The 16,809-nt window shown below is 55.7% G+C and overlaps 1 protein-coding gene across 1 annotated transcript; it reads right to left on the bottom strand.

Moving 5' to 3' along the window:
• Positions 1–4,627: 4,627 nt before the first annotated feature.
• LOC117644578 lies at positions 4,628–9,600 on the bottom strand. The gene is made up of 2 exons (XM_034384193.1): positions 9,103–9,600; positions 4,628–4,744 (listed from the first exon to the last, which is right to left on the bottom strand). Exons 1-2 carry the CDS (start codon positions 9,598–9,600, stop codon positions 4,628–4,630), a joined length of 615 nt encoding a protein of 204 aa, XP_034240084.1.
• Positions 9,601–16,809: the final 7,209 nt, after the last annotated feature.

Raw genomic sequence — 16,809 nt, 5'->3', positions numbered from 1 at the left:
TCTGTGCATGTATCTTTGCGTGCCTAGCTGTCTGTGCAGTGCGTGTATCTGTGTCTGCCTAGCTGTCTGTGCATCTATCTGTGTCTGCGTGTCTGTCTATCTGTCTGTCTGTGCAAGTACCTGAGTCTGCGTGTCTGTTTGTGTGCGTGCATGCCTGTGCTCGTGGATGAACCCTCTCGCTATTCGTGCCCCGCAGAGTGAAGGCGGCAGCCTGTGAAGCCGCCAACACCTCGCAGTGTGTGAGCGATACGTGTCGTGGGCGCACTCACACACACAAACACACAGACACACACACTGGCTTGGCGCGCGCGTGTGCCGCTGGCCCGCCCCGCCGCACGCGTCCGACACGGTACGCTGGACAGAGTTGGGCAAATGAATAGTAAATAGTAATTAGAGGAATGTCGCCGTGGCACTGTCAAAGAGATTTCATCGCGTCGACTCAGCTTTAGTAAATTTCCTTAATACTCCACGAAATGTTTCTACTGTTCTTTTGTTACTAGCTTAAGGTTGTAACTGGGCTGGGGGACTGATCACAACCTAGGGACAGTATTACATGGGCTTAACCACATGGTGGTGGCTGCACTGTCAAATTGAATGGGTCAGTGATGAGGACTATCAACCGCTATCAACTTAAACTTTCATTTTCAAGTTTCGAGTAAGGTGTTCCAAACTCAGAGCCTTCAGTGCTGATAGTTTAAAGCGGTCTGTGCATTGTCACACTGTCAGAAAAAAGTACGGAAAAAGTACGGAACATGTCTGGTCAATAATTTGCCTGGACCGTCCGTACTTGCCAACTACGGAACGTTCCGTACCTTTTTTCCGTACCCATTTACGTGGGTTCATATGGAGCAAGTACGGAATGTTCCGTACTTTTCTCCGTACCTCCGTACTATTTTTTTCTGTACCATTTCCGTACAAAAGTACGGAATTTTTTACAGTGCACCTCGCAAGAGGTCAGGCACTAGCACGGCCAGGTTCAGTAGTCTGGCCTCATCGCTTCGTAGTTTCACTGTCCCACCGTTTCACTGTCTCTGCAACCCGAGAGCAGCTGCAGGGGAACAGCTGGGCTGCGAGGTTGAGGTTACCTCAAGCAGACGTAAGGACGTCACTAGGTTCAGCCGGTTGCACTTTACGACGTGCTTGTCTGCGAAGGCGAAGCACGGCGAAGCCCAGCGAAGCAGCCTGGAAGCTCTCCAGCCCCAGGCCGGGCCCGGAGGCGCGGGCGCGCGGGCCGCTGGAGTGTAAGTGTGCTAACGCACGGGCGTGCGACGGAGTCGGGGGACGGGGGAGGGAGGAGCGGCGCAGGGCGATGTCACGGTGCACAGGACTGCTGGAGTACCTACTCTGGATGTGTCGCCGCAACCTACTCTGTTTGCGCCGTTCGCGTTTTCACTCGGCGCGTTTTGTGAGCGGCCCGCTTTCCTGAACGGAACCAAACGGCGTATGCCGAGGCGTATGCACTTGCAGCGGCGGGCTGCCTCCGTCGCTCCGCCTCTCTCCCTCTCATGGGGAGTCCCGGAAGGGCCTGAGAGAGGCAGAGCGACGACGGAGTTCGGCGTTGGTGCGCTGGTTTTTGCCGCGGGAAACGCGCACGCGGGCCGCGACTGCCGCGACGCGTCGCGAATCGAGACGAAACGCAATCCAGTGGCGCGACAAAGCGCCAAAACGCGAAGCCGACGCGACGACGCCGCGACGCGGAGGTTTTTAGTTTGGGACTTTCGGAGACCGAGCCGCGCCATGGCGCGTCCCGTGCAGATCGGCGACGTCGTTCCCACACTTTCCGCGTGATTCCAAAAAAAAAAAGCAGCGATCACTGTTGTCAGGACAAAGTTTATTCTGTCTCAAAAAATAAAAGGTAGCTGACACCTTGCCGTGTCTTGTATTCTTCTATTAGGTTCAATTCAATGTTTAAGGGAATCTTTTGCTGAAAACAACAAATAAAGTCGTGTCAAATTTCCACTCGCTGCGAAATTTTGAACGAGAAAATAAGAATGCACAGTATTGTTTGGCTCCGCGATGGGTGCGATATTTGAACAAAATCAATTACACTGTCAAAATTTGTTACTCCTCTTTGTAGTTAAATCATGAATGACATTTCCATCTTGAAAGTAATAACAATGACGTTGGACAACAAACAATTGGTGACATTCTAATGAGCGGTCATCGGGTAAGATTAATGACATTCCAGCGGGAAATCAGTCGTCACATTGTCATCAAGAGGCAGCCAAAATTATGAGTGGTGTGCCTGCACCAGATCAAAAGGAGTCCAACGGTATAACGGGCTAATAGCAGTACGGATGTTCTTGTTTTGTGATGCAATGCCGACAACACACGGACTCTAAATAAGCAGAGGATCGTATGAGGTTCAAGTGAGGAGGTAACGACTGGCAAATTTCGTGCCAGTGGGATTACGGATTACCCTCGGATTCTCCGGATTACCTCAAAATTTTCCAGAAGTACCCCGTATTCCCTTCCAATTTCTAGTTGTCCGGATCACGGACTAGCAATTTGTTGTAAGCCGGATTATCCAAGTCCCCCGGGTTCAAGAGTCCAAGTCATTTCAATATGTCAGACCGTCGAGCAGAGGTGACCGTCGGTCTACGTAACACGTCGGGTCAGCGACGACGATGGAGTGAACGTTGTGACGTTAGTTTTAGTTCGTTAGTAACGCGCTAAGAATCCGGAGCGGCAGTGTATCACCGTAAAAGACATAAAGAGTCGTAAAAGGCCCTAATTAGGCGCTATCGCGGCCCTGGAAGCGCAGGAGGCGCTGGGAGCAGTGTAGTGGTGTCATCCGTGCTTCGAGTGGTGGGCGTCGCGCACGCCGTGCCGCACCGCTGGCACCGCCGGTCACGCCTTGTCGATACCCCGCGCTGCGGCCATGCGGCGCTACCCGCCGTGCCGGGAGAAAGTACCCCGCGCACCGGAGACACCTTGCGCGGAGCTCCGCCAGAGCGCGCCGCCAGCGCCGCGGGTACGCCGCCTCTGGGGTCTGTGGCGTCTTGACCGCCGGCATATCATGTGTGGTCTAGCCCTTAATGGTAATGGTTGAGAGGCAGGGTAGGCAACCGAGGTGCTGCTGAGTGCAGCTGGTTGCCTACCCGGCGTCTGGCGGGCGGACTGAAGTGGCATACGATCAGTAGTTGTGGTCTAACCCTTAATGGTAATGGTAATGAAGGTAGGCAACCGAAGGGCTGCGGCGTGCAGCGGGTTGCCTACCCGACGTTTGGCGGGCGGACTCAAGGGAGGCAACCGAATCGCTGTGGCATGCAACGGATTGCCTACCCGGTGTTGACGGGTGGACTCAAGGTCGCAACTGAAGGGCTGCGGCGTGCAGCGGGTTGCCTACCCGGCGTCTTGCAGGTGGACTGGTGTAGCCTTTAATGGTAATGGTAATGAACGTAGGCAACCCAAGGGCTGCCGCGTGCAGCGGGTTGCCTACCCGACGTTTGGCGGGCGGACTGCCCGGGAGCGTCACCCTCATGATGCAAGCCTTTTCTGCTCGGACAAGCCTTCTTCCGCCACGCGGCTGTGACCGGGGCTGCGGCCCTTCCTATATCGACGGGAAGCGCGCTCGCCGTGACGATTGTGTGTTCCTCTGAGTTTCCCATCCTCGTTGGCGCGCGTCACCGAAGACGCAGCGAGGAAACGTTGGACAGGCGCACGGCGAGCGGCCGGAGCCACGCTCCACCACGCTCCGCACGCGTTGGCACACTCGTAACCACGTAACCGCGCAGCACCGCGCAGCAGGCCATGTCGTCTTTGACGCTTAGCGCATGTCCGGCCGGCCGACAGCAGACTGGTCCCGGGGGTCGTTTTCGTCGCTCTGTCTCTCCCGCACTCACTGGGCGTCCCGTGTTGGTGCGGCAGAGGCAGAGCGACGAAAGCGACTCTCGGAATCAGTCTGCAGCGGAATGCTGGCGTGCGGTACCGCTACGCGCTACGCCAAAGTCCTGCCAGCCTGCGCGCGCGAATGTGTGCGTCAGAGCCTCGGTCAGAGCCTCGGTCAGAGCGGGCCGACACGTCCCAGTCGCCATGGCGCGCCAGTCCGCACGCTGGACCCTGGACCAGGCCGTGGCCACCGTGGCCTTCGCCTTGCCTTCGCCCGGCCTCGGCCGAGGCCCGGCCGTCGACCCCACGCCTCTCCGAGAGGCTCATCTCCTTGGCCCCCACTCGGCGCGGGATGGCCCGGATGGCCCATCGGGGCCCACACTGCTGACCCGGATTCCCGCGGCTCCTCCAGGAGCACCGGCCGGGCCAAGGCAGGCCAAGGGCGCCTCACTGCCGCGCGGCTCGTAACCCACATATCGGAACGGCTCAGAGCGCCCGCACTGTTAGAAGGGGGTTCGATTTTCGAACCGTGGAAAGGCGGTCCCAATTCTCGCCCGGCTCGAAAATCGGGCTTAAGTAGAATCGAACCCACGTGGGTTCAATTTTCGGACGCGGGGTTCGATTTTCGACCGCTTCGCCGGCTTTCGGCTCTGCGGTCTTTCGTACGGCAGCGCCTGGAGTCAATTAGAAAACTTGACCGAACACACATCACCTTACAGATTTAGATTCGTCTCAAGTAGAAAAACCAAAAATGTCAACACATATCATGGGTTAAAATGAAAAATGAAAGAGTTATTCAACTTCTAATGTCTTTTTTACCATTTTTGCACTCTAAAAATCCAATAACTCTTCCATTTTCTATTTTAACCCATAACATGTCTTGACATTTTTTGTTTGTCTTCTCGAGACAAATCTAAATCTGTAAGCAAATGTCTATGTGGTCAAGTTTGATAATTCACTTGTCTCAGCGAAGCTCAATCCCTACAAAGCCGAAAATCGAACCCTACCAGAGCCGAAAATCGAACCCTCATCTTGTCAAAATATCGAACCCTGCATGTATCGGCCACCCCGTCCGATTTTCGAACCGAGATGGGTTCGATCCTACTTAAGGCCGTATTTCGAGCCAATGTGGGTTCGAAAGTCGAACCCTCTTCTAACAGTGCGCTCGCAGGAGATGATTCGGACGGGCTAGGGATGTTGACTTTTGGCCGTGTTGGTTATCTAGCCCAGCAGACGGCTACACTCATAGAAGGGGCAGCTTTCATACCCACTGCTGGCCACGGTACACTGGACTCAAGCACCTTTCTTATATTGTTTCAGCGGGGATCACAATTTCCAGCAGCTGGATTCCGAGGGTCGCTTTTGTCGCTCCGCCTCGCTCGCACCTACAGCGACGAAAAAGACTCTCGGAATCAGCCTGCAGGTTTGCAGCACTGAAATTCCAAACGCTATGAGTATTGCACGTATGGTGCAAATGCGTCGACATATCGCACCATACGTGCAATGCCTCAGCCATATTGCACCTTAAGTGCAATGCATCCCGAAAATGCCCTATGCTAATGCATGGGAATAGGGAGGCATTGCACTTCATGTGCAATGCTTTTGCATTGCACCAATTGACGCTATACTCATAGCGTTTGGATTCTCAGTGAGGTTGTGGACCAAAACCGCCTTTAGCAAACCTTTGGCACGTCCTCGGTATCCGACGGCACAGGTTTCGGAAACAGCCTCACTTACTTTGTGGGGGGCTATCATGTTGGTTAGGCTAGTTTCCGATTCATCTCTTTCCTCCGGGCGGCATGTACTCGCGGACCGGAGCAGGAAGGCCGGCGTCGCTCTGCTATCGCCCTGCCGGAACCACTTTTCGGCGATCTTGAGCACGACACGAAATTCCGTTGGCCCGGTCGCTGGGCGGCGCACAGTGGGCCAGAAGACCGGTGGAGGCGGCAAAACTTCTAGACGCGTTTTGAGCTCCAGAGTCGCTAAACAGGCCTCGAACCGAACGTGTGACCCCACCAATGGATTCCTCGTTGGGAGAGCAGTCCATTGGTGGGGTCACACGTTCAGTTCGAGGTCTGTTTAGCTACTCTGGAGCTCAAAACGCGTCTAGATTTTTTTGCCACCTCCACCAGTCTTCTGGCGCACTGTGCGGCGCTTCCCCGTCTCGTCTCTGCATAGTGGGGAGGCGGCTCATGGGCCGCTGATTGGTTTTCGTGCTTCGCGCTTCGCGCCCGGTCCAGTGGAGGCGGCGAGCTGCGGCGAGCGGGCAACGACCCTCGTCCGGCCGAGAGTCGCGTGTTCGTCGCTCTGTCTCTCTCGCACTCGTAGGGCGTCCCATGTGGGTGCGAGCGAGACAGAGCGACGAACACGACTCTCGGAGTCGGCCTGCTGAGGCTGAGCCTCGCCTCGGCCCGGTTAGGCAAATGAGAATTTCATGCCCGGGACGGCGGGGAAGCCGAAGCTGGGCGAAGCCGCAGCGCTCAAATAATTGACATGTCAGCAGCGGGGTCCCAAGTCCGAATCGGGCGGTCGCTAGAGCCCACTGTGAAACCAAACGTGGACAACTCCACACTTCCTGGTGTGGAGTAAGTCTCCACACTTGGAAGTGCAGAGTTAGCAGCCTCCACACACACTGGAAATGACGCCAGATACGCCTTTCGTCCGGTGCACTGTGAGCTGACACGCCGCCGCAGCCCAAGGCAAACAAACCTACGGCGCTGCATCCCGATGTCCCTGCCGCGTCTCGATTGCATCTGTCCTTGTCGCACTCCTGGGGCGTCCCGTAGGGGTGCGAGAGAGACAGAGACGATCCCTCGGAACCAGGCGGCTGAGGAATGAGCTCGGCGCCAAGCAGGACGGCGGTGGCGCCGCCGGGGGCCGCTGGAGACTCCTGGAGTCGTCCTGGAACCCCGCTGGAGTCTCCTGGAGCCGTCCTGGAACCCCCCTGGAGTTGAAACAGAGCTCTTCCCCGGAGCAAATCGGGCGTTAGCACCCACTCGGCACTCTGAGCGAACAACATCCGTTCCACAATCATCGCGCGAACGGGATTTTGTAATCGCCATCCCGGCTGCAATATTCCGGAGTATTACACGCCGCGAGACGACCGCGTCAAAGAGTGTAACTATTATTCGGGAGCGGAAAAAACTGAAGCCGGCCTTTCATTGTTGATGTTTTTCTCCGGAAGGGCCGAACCATCTTCCTCGGTCGGTCGGTACCCCATTGACGGCCGCGATTCCGATTTTAGCCCCGTCACTCTCTACAGCAGACTGATTCCGAGAGTCGTTTTCGTCGCTCTGTCTCACCCCCACCTCTAGGGGGCGCCCCATAGGTGCGAGAGAGACAGAGCGACGAGAACGACTCTTGGAATCAGGCTGCAGTGCGGGAAGGGGGCCGCAGTGCAGCGCGCTGTCACGCTGTCGTTGTCCTCCTTGTCTTCAAAATACTCATCAATTCGCGGAACATTCTGGTTCTACGCAGGGATAAAATAGCAAAAAAAATAATACTTCTCCTGGCTGCTTCATTTTTTTTTCTAGCAAATCATCACAAACCGCTGAATCAATTTTGCCGCCGCCTTCTGTGGCCTTTTAGATAATTGGCGGTGACCCCCTCGACCGATTCCCACAATGACTTCCACTGCGGCTGATTGTCCTAGAACTCCACTTCGCAGTGCGGCAGCGCTCGGCAACGAGATAGTCGGCTTCGCACTGCAGAGCGATCCCGTCCAGTCGCTCTGTCTCTCTCGCACCCCTGCGGAGGGTCCCATGGGTGCGACAGAGACAGAGCGACGGAAAAGCGAGTCTTCGGAATCAGCCTGCTGCATCGGGGAGTGATCATCGCCGCACAGTGGGCCGGCGGCCAAAACTCTAGACGCGTTTTGAGCTCCAGAGTCGCTTAACAGGCCTCGAACTGAACGTGTGACCCCACCAATGGATTCCTCGTTCGGAGAGCAATCCATTGGAGGGGTCACACGTTCGCTTCGAGTCCTATTTAGCGACTCTGGAGCTCAAAACGCGTCTAGAGTTTTGACCGCCTCCACCGGTCTTCTGGCCCACTGTGCGCCGCCTCGGGGAACAGCAGCGCGACTCAGGAGAGTCGCTTCGTCGCTCCGTCTCTCTCGCACCCTCACGGAGTGCCCCACGAGTGCGAGAGAGACAGAGTGACGAACTGCTCTCCGGAGTCTGTAGGTGGTATTGTGCTAAATTAAATGACGAGACCAGTTTGGTTGATGATGAAGATGACTCAGAATATATATTTCAGATCAGAAGGAGTACAGCGCGAATGGTGTTCGGGTCTCTTGATGGGATACAGTACCAAAGGGATGAGCTTGATGAGCGGCTTGGAGTGCTTCGGTTCGATGTCCGTGGACGATGGCCAGGGCGTGAAGTTGAAGACCGAAGTGCAGTGATGGCGAGCGGTGTGGCGCGGAGCGAGAGCGTAGGGAATGACCGCGAGCTGGGCTCGAACCAAGAAAATCGATAGCGATGGCTGTGCGCGGGAGTCGAGCTTTGAAGCGCCGGACTGTTGCGCGTAGCGGCTATGTCCGCTAAGGAGACCGGGACTAAGGCTGGGCTGCAAGCCAGAGGCTAAGTCCGGTAAGGGCGCGGCACACGGCTAGGCGAGAGCCGTGAGGGTGCGCGCTGTAGGGCTGCTGCTGCTGGACTGAGTGTCGGAGCAGAGCGTCACCCGTATATATAAGAAATGCAAGAAGAAAGGAAAGAAGAAAGTGGCCACGCCCTAAGGCGGGGCCAAGGGTGACCGTGCCTCCTTAGGATTGGCGAAGGCGGGGCTAAGGGTGACCGTGCCTCCTTAGGATTGGCGAACCGATGGATGTGTAGATGACGAGCCGGCGCCACGGAGTCGCGGCTCCGCGGGCAGGCCTGGACACGCGCGGTCCAGTAGGGGAGAAAAGTCGTAAAATGAGCTGCCTGACAGATCACGAGATTGGATTGCCGAAACAAGGGCAAGGGGACGCGAGGGCGCCTAGCATCTTGGCGTTGAGGTTATTACGGCTAAGTGGTGGCACGGGCGATCCGTGCGGCCACATCACCCCCCTGCGAAGTCGATTCATCCAGGGATGAATCGGTCAGGAAAGCGAACCCGGCGACCGGAGCGGGTCGTCGGTGGTGCGACGGCAGCAGGTGGCGCCGTCGGTGTGCGCGTGCACGGACGCGGCGCGGGCTGTGCCGTTGGAGTGCGAGTGCGTGGACTCGGCTGTGTGAGCTGGGGGCGCTGCGATGGTGCAGCGGCCACGGGTCCGGCGGGTTGCCGCACCGGCACGGCGTCGTGCGGGGGCGAAGGGTCGTCCGGAGTGTCGTCCTGGGCGATGAGGTAGGCCGGCTTAACTCGGTCGATTGAGACCGTGTTAGGCTTGCCTTTGATGTCCAGCACGATGCTCTTGCCGTCGTCGCTCCGGGAAATGATGCGGTAGGGACCGGTGTACGGTGCCTCGAGGGAGCGACGTACCTTGTCAACGCGAAGCAGGACATGTGTTGCTTGCGCCAAGTCTCTGTAGACAAAAGAACTAGGATTAGCATGTCGAGAAGCAGGTACAGGACGTAACCTTTGGAAGTGTTGCTGCAGTGTTGCAGCGAACTCCGACTTCTCCACGTTGATGTCTGGAGGGGCAGCGATGAGTTCTCCAGGTAGACGCAGTTTCTCACCAAACACAAGTTCGGCTGTTGTAGCTTGAATGTCTTCCTTGAAAGCGTTGCGGATGCCAAGGAGGACGAGTGGTAGAGCGTCTGTCCAGTGCATGTTGTCGTGCGCCATTATCGCAGCTTTGAGTTGGCGATGCATTCTTTCTACTTGACCGTTGGCGGCTGGGTGATAACTTGTCGTGTGATTCATTTCGATTCCGAAACGTTCTGCTAAGTTGTGGAACAGGAAGGAACGGAATTGGGAACCACGGTCAACCGTAATCCGTTCTGGAACGCCAAATCGGGCTATCCAGCACCTCAGGAAGGCGGTCGCGACTGTGTCAGCCGTGACGTCCTGAATGGGGCAGACTTCGGGCCAGCGTGTCCACCTGTCTACGCAGGTGAGGCAGTACTTGAAACCTTTGCTTACCGGTAATGGTCCGATAAGGTCAATGTGGATGTGAGAAAAACGTGCCGTGGGCAGTGAAAAGGTACCCAAGGGCGCGGTCACGTGACGCGAAACCTTGGAACGTTGGCAGTGGATGCAAGTGCGTGCCCAATTGCGCACGTCCTTGTTGATGGATGGCCAAACAAAGCGTTCGGTCACCATTTTGACGGTAGTCCTGATGCCAGGGTGACTAAGGTTGTGGAGCTGGTCGAAAATGTCTCGACGCAGTGATGCTGGGACGAAGGGGCGCGGACGGCTTGTGGACATGTCACATTTCAAAATTATGCATGTACCTGGTACCGTGTAACTTTCCAGTTTGAGAGGCGAGTCCGCTGGTAAGCTGCGTAGCTCAGCGTCATCGTCTTGCGCTTCAGCCAGGGCCTTGTGGTCGACTGATTTCAGCGAAACGAGATTGATGCGAGAGAGTGCGTCAGCGACAACGTTGTCCGCTCCGCTGACGTGGCGTACATCGGTAGTGTACTGCGAAACGTACGTTAGTTGGTTACGCTGTATTGGCGGTAATTTGTCCCTTTTTTGAGTGAACAAAAATATTAGCGGTTTGTGATCTGTGTAGATAGTAAAGGGTTGTCCTTCCAATGCGTGGCGGAAGTGAAAAACACCTTCGTAAATGGCCAATAATTCCCTGTGAAAAGGAGGCCACTCAGAATGTCTCTGAGAAAGCTTCTTGGAGAAGAAAGCAAGGGGCTGCCATGAACCGTTGACAAACTGTTGCAAAACAGCTCCTGCAGATTTGAGAGAGACGTCTGTGAACAACGCCAGTGGGGCTCCAGTTTTGGGGTACGTAAGCAATGTAGCTTTCGCTAGGTGATCCTTGCAAGCGGTGAATGCGGCTCGCAGGGCTGGAGTCCAAGGGACCGGAGTAGATCCTTTGACTTTGGGTCCAGAAAGAATTTCGTGCAGAGGCGCTTGTAGTTCAGCGGCCTGGGGCAAAAATCTTCTGTAAAAATTAATCATGCCAAGAAATCGGCGTAAATCCTTTATGGAAGTAGGAAGAGGATAATTTCGAAGTGCTTCGACACGGTGAGTCGGTGGAGATATCCCAGCAGCAGAAATCCTATATCCAAGGAAATCCAATTCTGTTGCTTCGAAAATGCACTTTGACGGGTTGATTACTACACCGTATTTTGACAACCGTTGCAGTAAAATTTCCAGATGAGTCTTGTGCTCTTCCGGGGTTTTGGAGAAGATGAGAATGTCATCAATGTAACAGTAGCAAAAGCTTAGACCTCGAGTGACTTCGTCCATAAATCGTTGAAAGGTTTGGGCCGCGTTGCGCAAACCGAAGGGCATGAACGGAAATTCGAAGAGTCCAAAAGGAGTAGCTACTGCAGTTTTGCAAATATCCTCAGGGTGAACGGGAATTTGTTGATAGGCTTTAACCAAATCAATGAGGCTAAAAACTTTGCATTCCGCAATGTTGTGGGCGAAATCTTGAATGTGCTTGACAGGGTAGCAGTCTGGAATCGTACGCGTGTTGAGCGCACGGTAGTCACCGCAAGGGCGCCATCCAGAACCACTTTTCTTTTGCACGATGTGCAAGGCGGAGGACCAAGGGCTGTCGGAGGGGCGAGCTGTGCCGTCCTGGAGCATGGCGTCGTACTCCGCCTTCGCCGTAGCGAGGCGTTCGCCTACGAGTCGGCGGGGCCGGCAGGACACTGGTGGGCCGGGAAGCGTTTTTATGAAGTGCACCGTGTTGTGCACGACTTCCCGTGGCTTGCCTGGGGGCCTTGTAATTTCTGGGAATTTAGAGAGAAGTTCGGCGTAGGGCAGAGAATCACTCACTGCTTTAACGCTTAACTGGGCGACGGTGCTTGTGTTGCATGAAACGAAAAGGCTCGTTTTTCCGTCTATAAGTCGTTTTAATTTGCAATCGGGAAGCAAGTGATAGTAAGCCAGGAAATCGTTTCCAATGATGGGCATGCTTACATCGGCAATGATGAATGACCAGGAAAATGACCGCCGTAAGCCAAAGTTGAGCGCAAGCTTCACAAGACCGTACGTCTTAATGACGCTTCCGTTGGCAGCACTAAGTTCGTGTGCTGTGAGTTGGTGGCGACGACCAGTGAGGAGTCGGCGCGGAAAACAGCATAGATCGGATCCAGTATCAATAAGAAATCCATGGCCTGTTGTTTTCTCGTAGGCCACTAAGCGGCTCCTGGTGGGTAGGCAACCTGTCGCCGCGTTTACTGGCTGCCGTGAGCGTTTCCCTTTTGAAAGGAGCACGGGCTCGCGCACTTTTGGGCTTTGGCAGCATACTTTTCGTGATACCAGCAAAATGGCGATTCGCGTTTAGGAGGGGTCCACGCAGGCGTGCGGGAGCGAGGTCGGGAACGCGATCGATTGTCGCGCTTGTCGCGTGACGTCATGGATGCAATCTGTGCCTTCAATTTTGATAGCTCTTTGGTGAGCGAAGCCACGTCGTCTGACTTATTTGAAACGGCGAGAATAGCTGGCACTGAAGGCGGTGCGACCTCGACTATGCGGTCGGCCAGTGTAGCGAGAGCTTCCAGGTCGAGAGCAGTCTGCGAAGTAAGGATTGCGGACGCAGAGCTAGGCAGGCGCTGCAGCCAAATCTGTTTCAGCAGTGAATCGCTGACGGCTGTGGAGTTGCCTGCCAAAGATCGCAGGTAGCGAAGAAATTGAGACGGCTTACGGTCTCCCATTTCCTCGTCCTTAATTAATTGTTGAACGCGTTTTTCCTCGGACAGAGAAAGGCGACTTATTAGCGTTTCCTTCAACTTTGTATAAGTTTTGTTGGCTTCGGGACCGGTGAGGATGTCCTCAACCTCAGCTGCGATACGCGTGTCGAGCTGGGCGACGACGTACGAATATTTCGTCTTTTCAACAGTGATCCGGTTAACGTCGAATTGGGCTTCCGCCTGTGAGAACCACACGGATGGTTTGTCGGACCAGAAAGAAGGGAGTTTGGTACTCACCCGAAAAACGTGTCCGAGAAGCTCTGCCTTCTCAGCTTCCAGTTCGACGATCCTCGCTTGAAGTACAGCAGCTTCTTGTGCCATGATTAGAAAATTTTGTTTTGAAAATTTTCGAAAAGAGCTTAGAGAGAGAAAGTTATATAATGCAAAACGTAATTATGCCGCGAAGGATACCGGCTACTCAGTCCACCGGGCCTGTACAATGAATCGGGCAACTAGTGAAAAGCTCTGAGAATTTTTAAAAAATTGTTTAACACAATACGACGCTACTGGAGTCAACAAATCTCGCTGAACACCAATAAATCACGTCGGGGTCACCAATGTAGGTGGTATTGTGCTAAATTAAATGACGAGACCAGTTTGGTTGATGATGAAGATGACTCAGAATATATATTTCAGATCAGAAGGAGTACAGCGCGAATGGTGTTCGGGTCTCTTGATGGGATACAGTACCAAAGGGATGAGCTTGATGAGCGGCTTGGAGTGCTTCGGTTCGATGTCCGTGGACGATGGCCAGGGCGTGAAGTTGAAGACCGAAGTGCAGTGATGGCGAGCGGTGTGGCGCGGAGCGAGAGCGTAGGGAATGACCGCGAGCTGGGCTCGAACCAAGAAAATCGATAGCGATGGCTGTGCGCGGGAGTCGAGCTTTGAAGCGCCGGACTGTTGCGCGTAGCGGCTATGTCCGCTAAGGAGACCGGGACTAAGGCTGGGCTGCAAGCCAGAGGCTAAGTCCGGTAAGGGCGCGGCACACGGCTAGGCGAGAGCCGTGAGGGTGCGCGCTGTAGGGCTGCTGCTGCTGGACTGAGTGTCGGAGCAGAGCGTCACCCGTATATATAAGAAATGCAAGAAGAAAGGAAAGAAGAAAGTGGCCACGCCCTAAGGCGGGGCCAAGGGTGACCGTGCCTCCTTAGGATTGGCGAAGGCGGGGCTAAGGGTGACCGTGCCTCCTTAGGATTGGCGAACCGATGGATGTGTAGATGACGAGCCGGCGCCACGGAGTCGCGGCTCCGCGGGCAGGCCTGGACACGCGCGGTCCAGTAGGGGAGAAAAGTCGTAAAATGAGCTGCCTGACAGATCACGAGATTGGATTGCCGAAACAAGGGCAAGGGGACGCGAGGGCGCCTAGCATCTTGGCGTTGAGGTTATTACGGCTAAGTGGTGGCACGGGCGATCCGTGCGGCCACAAGTCGCTCGACAGGGGCCGGAGGGAGACGAGAGACATGTCTCGGCGAGAGTGGGCGCGGCGTGACTGTCGCCCCTGCATCGCAGTCTGATTCAGGGAGTCGTTCTGGTCGCTCTGTCCCTCTCGCGCCTGTGCGGGGCACCCGTGAGTGCGAGAGAGACGGAGCGACGTAAACGAGCAGTCTGGCGCGGCGGCCACGACACGGGGGTCACGGAGGGCCTCATCACGCCGGCAGCACAAGCCGCGCATTAAAGAGCACCCGCAGATCCGGCACGGCACGCCACGGCACGGCACGGCACGGTCGCTGAGTCGCTTGGTTGGTTACAAGGCGACCTGCTGCGCCCTGCGCTCTCGCCTCGCGTCGCTGAGTTAGTCGCCTATTTTCGGGACTGGGACACGCCCAAGTCTGAGAGACTTGGGTCTTGTTTGGTCGCAGTTTTGCACTCTCAAAATCTTACAAACTATTTTTGGCCGTACAAAGAAAAGTAGCTTGTCAAAACAAAGTATTTTGAGCATTAAGCTGACAAAGAAAATACTGCGTAGCTTACGAACTATTTCTTCGTATAACAAACGAAATAGTTTATAGTTTGCATATGCTCAGAACCCTTCGTAAGGTTTTATCCGTGTCAAATGCAACAAGAACATTCTAGACCGTGTTCCCAGAACGATGTTTGGAGTCAGTTCGAAATTATTTGTTTTGTTGAGAACAAAAGGTGTTTGTTGCTCTCAGTCTCTTATGAGTTGAACCGTCTGTCTTGTGATATCCACTCTTTTAGAGACAAAGGTCATTCCCACTCGCTGAAGTGGTGGTTGTCTGCTTCCGTAAAACGGATCCGCGGAGACTTGAACGCGCGGCAGGGCGAGAGTGGCATCCATCCGCCGGGGCGGCCGGGGCTGCCGACTGATTTGGAGAGTCGTTTTCTTCGCTCTGTCCCTCTCGCTCTCACGGGGCGTCGCGTGTAGGTGCGAGAGAGACAGAGCGACGACTGTCAGTCCCTAGGCGGCGCGACGCCCAAAGCGGCAGCATGCATACCAGGCCAGGGCAGCCATTACCGCGCGGGTCCACGGCAGTGCTCGGCAGCCACCTTCTCGTCCGCCGTTTTCAGCGCCAGTGGGTCACGCCTCGGGCCACGGCGACGCGACGCTTTACTGCCGCTCGCTCTGTCTCCCTCGCACCCATACGGGACGCCCCGTGAGTGCGAGAGAGACAGAGCGACGGAAAGGACTTTCGGAATCAGTGTGTTGACGGGCCGGGCAGCGTTTTCTGGAGCGGCCGCGCCGCATGCAGTCCCTTTGTTCCCGCGCCAGACTGAGAGTCGTTTTCGTCGCTCTGTCTCGCTCGCGTTCGCGGGGCGGCGCCCCGAGCGGCCCGTGTGGGTGCGAGAGAGACGGAGTTAGGCGTCCTGCCGGCGGAAAGTGTAACGCGATGCCAAATTGCGGCGGCCGAGACGCGAGAAGGGCGCGGCGGGCATGTTGCCCTCAGTCCGCGCGGAGCGCCAACGCGACCGCGGTCACGAGCGCCAGCTGAGTGATTCCGCGCAGCGCGGGGACGTCGCTCTGTCTCTCTCGCACCTGTACGGAACGCCTCATGAGTGCGAGAGAGAGAGGCTTCTGTCGTCGGAGATACGGGGGCGACACCCGGCTGTCGTGAGGGAAGTCCTGCCAGGGCTCGATCAACTACCGCCGCCCTGGTTAGCGCCATCACCAAGGCCAGCTGTGGAGGGCGGACGGGTCTGTATCGGGGACCCACATCGCCCACCGCAGTACCTCATACTGCCCTGCTTCTTGTGGCGCCGCGGCAGATCCATGCCAACAAAACCCCACAAACCGCAAAAAAAAAAATATACACGTAGAAAAAAGTAAAGAAAGTATCCGAGTAGGCCTATATCACGTTGGCCGTCGTTTGGTGCGACACGTGAAGGCCGCGGACGGACGACAACAACAACAATAACAACAACTGCTTATTGTGGTTCGCGAAAGGAGAAAAGGAGCGGAAGATAGCGGAGAAAGAGGAGTGGCGTGGCGTACGTGGAGCACAGCGAGCTCGGAAATGAGCTCCGCCTGGGACCACCGTGCCGTGCCGTGGCGTGCCCTGGCGTGGCTTGCCGTGCCGTGGCGTGCCGGGCCGTGGCGTGCGTGGGTGCGCCGGGTACCGCTCGGTATTTCCTTCTCGCTCCTCGGATCGAATCAATCACAACAGGCCCAAAGTGTTGGCCTGTCATGAGACCACGCAACCATAACGGGACTCGCAGCCACACCGTTCTCGGTTCACACTTTTTTTTCCCTCGCCCGTTCACACTGCTCTTCGTGTCTGTTTCCTCGGCGCAGATCTCGAAGCTTTGGGGAAAAGTCGGGAAAGGTGTTCGATCGGCTGGTGTGGTACTCGTGGTCCCCAGTGGGAGGGGCAACTGGCATTGCGGGGAGGTGTGTCCGCGTTGTGTCCACGTGGACACGTCTTGGACGATGTCACAGAGGTCGATGTCAATGCACGACGTCAATGAAGTACACGTTGAGGTACTCGATATCAATGAGTTACACGATGTCGCTGAGACACACGATGTCGCTGAGGTACACGATGTCACTGAGGTACACGATGTCGCAGATGTACTCGATGTCACTGAGGTACACATTGAGGTGCTCGATGTCAATGAGTTACACGATGTCGCTAAGACACACGATGTCGCTCCGCTCAGGTACACGATGTCGCCGAGGTACACGATATCGCTGAGGTACTCGATGTCGTCGGCGACTCGT

This window comes from Thrips palmi, unplaced genomic scaffold, assembly GCF_012932325.1.
Source record: "Thrips palmi isolate BJ-2018 unplaced genomic scaffold, TpBJ-2018v1 HiC_scaffold_1, whole genome shotgun sequence".
NCBI classification, from domain to species: domain Eukaryota; kingdom Metazoa; phylum Arthropoda; class Insecta; order Thysanoptera; family Thripidae; genus Thrips; species Thrips palmi.
The sequence above is the reverse complement of the archived record's forward strand: the minus strand, read 5'-3'. Positions and strand labels throughout refer to the sequence as shown.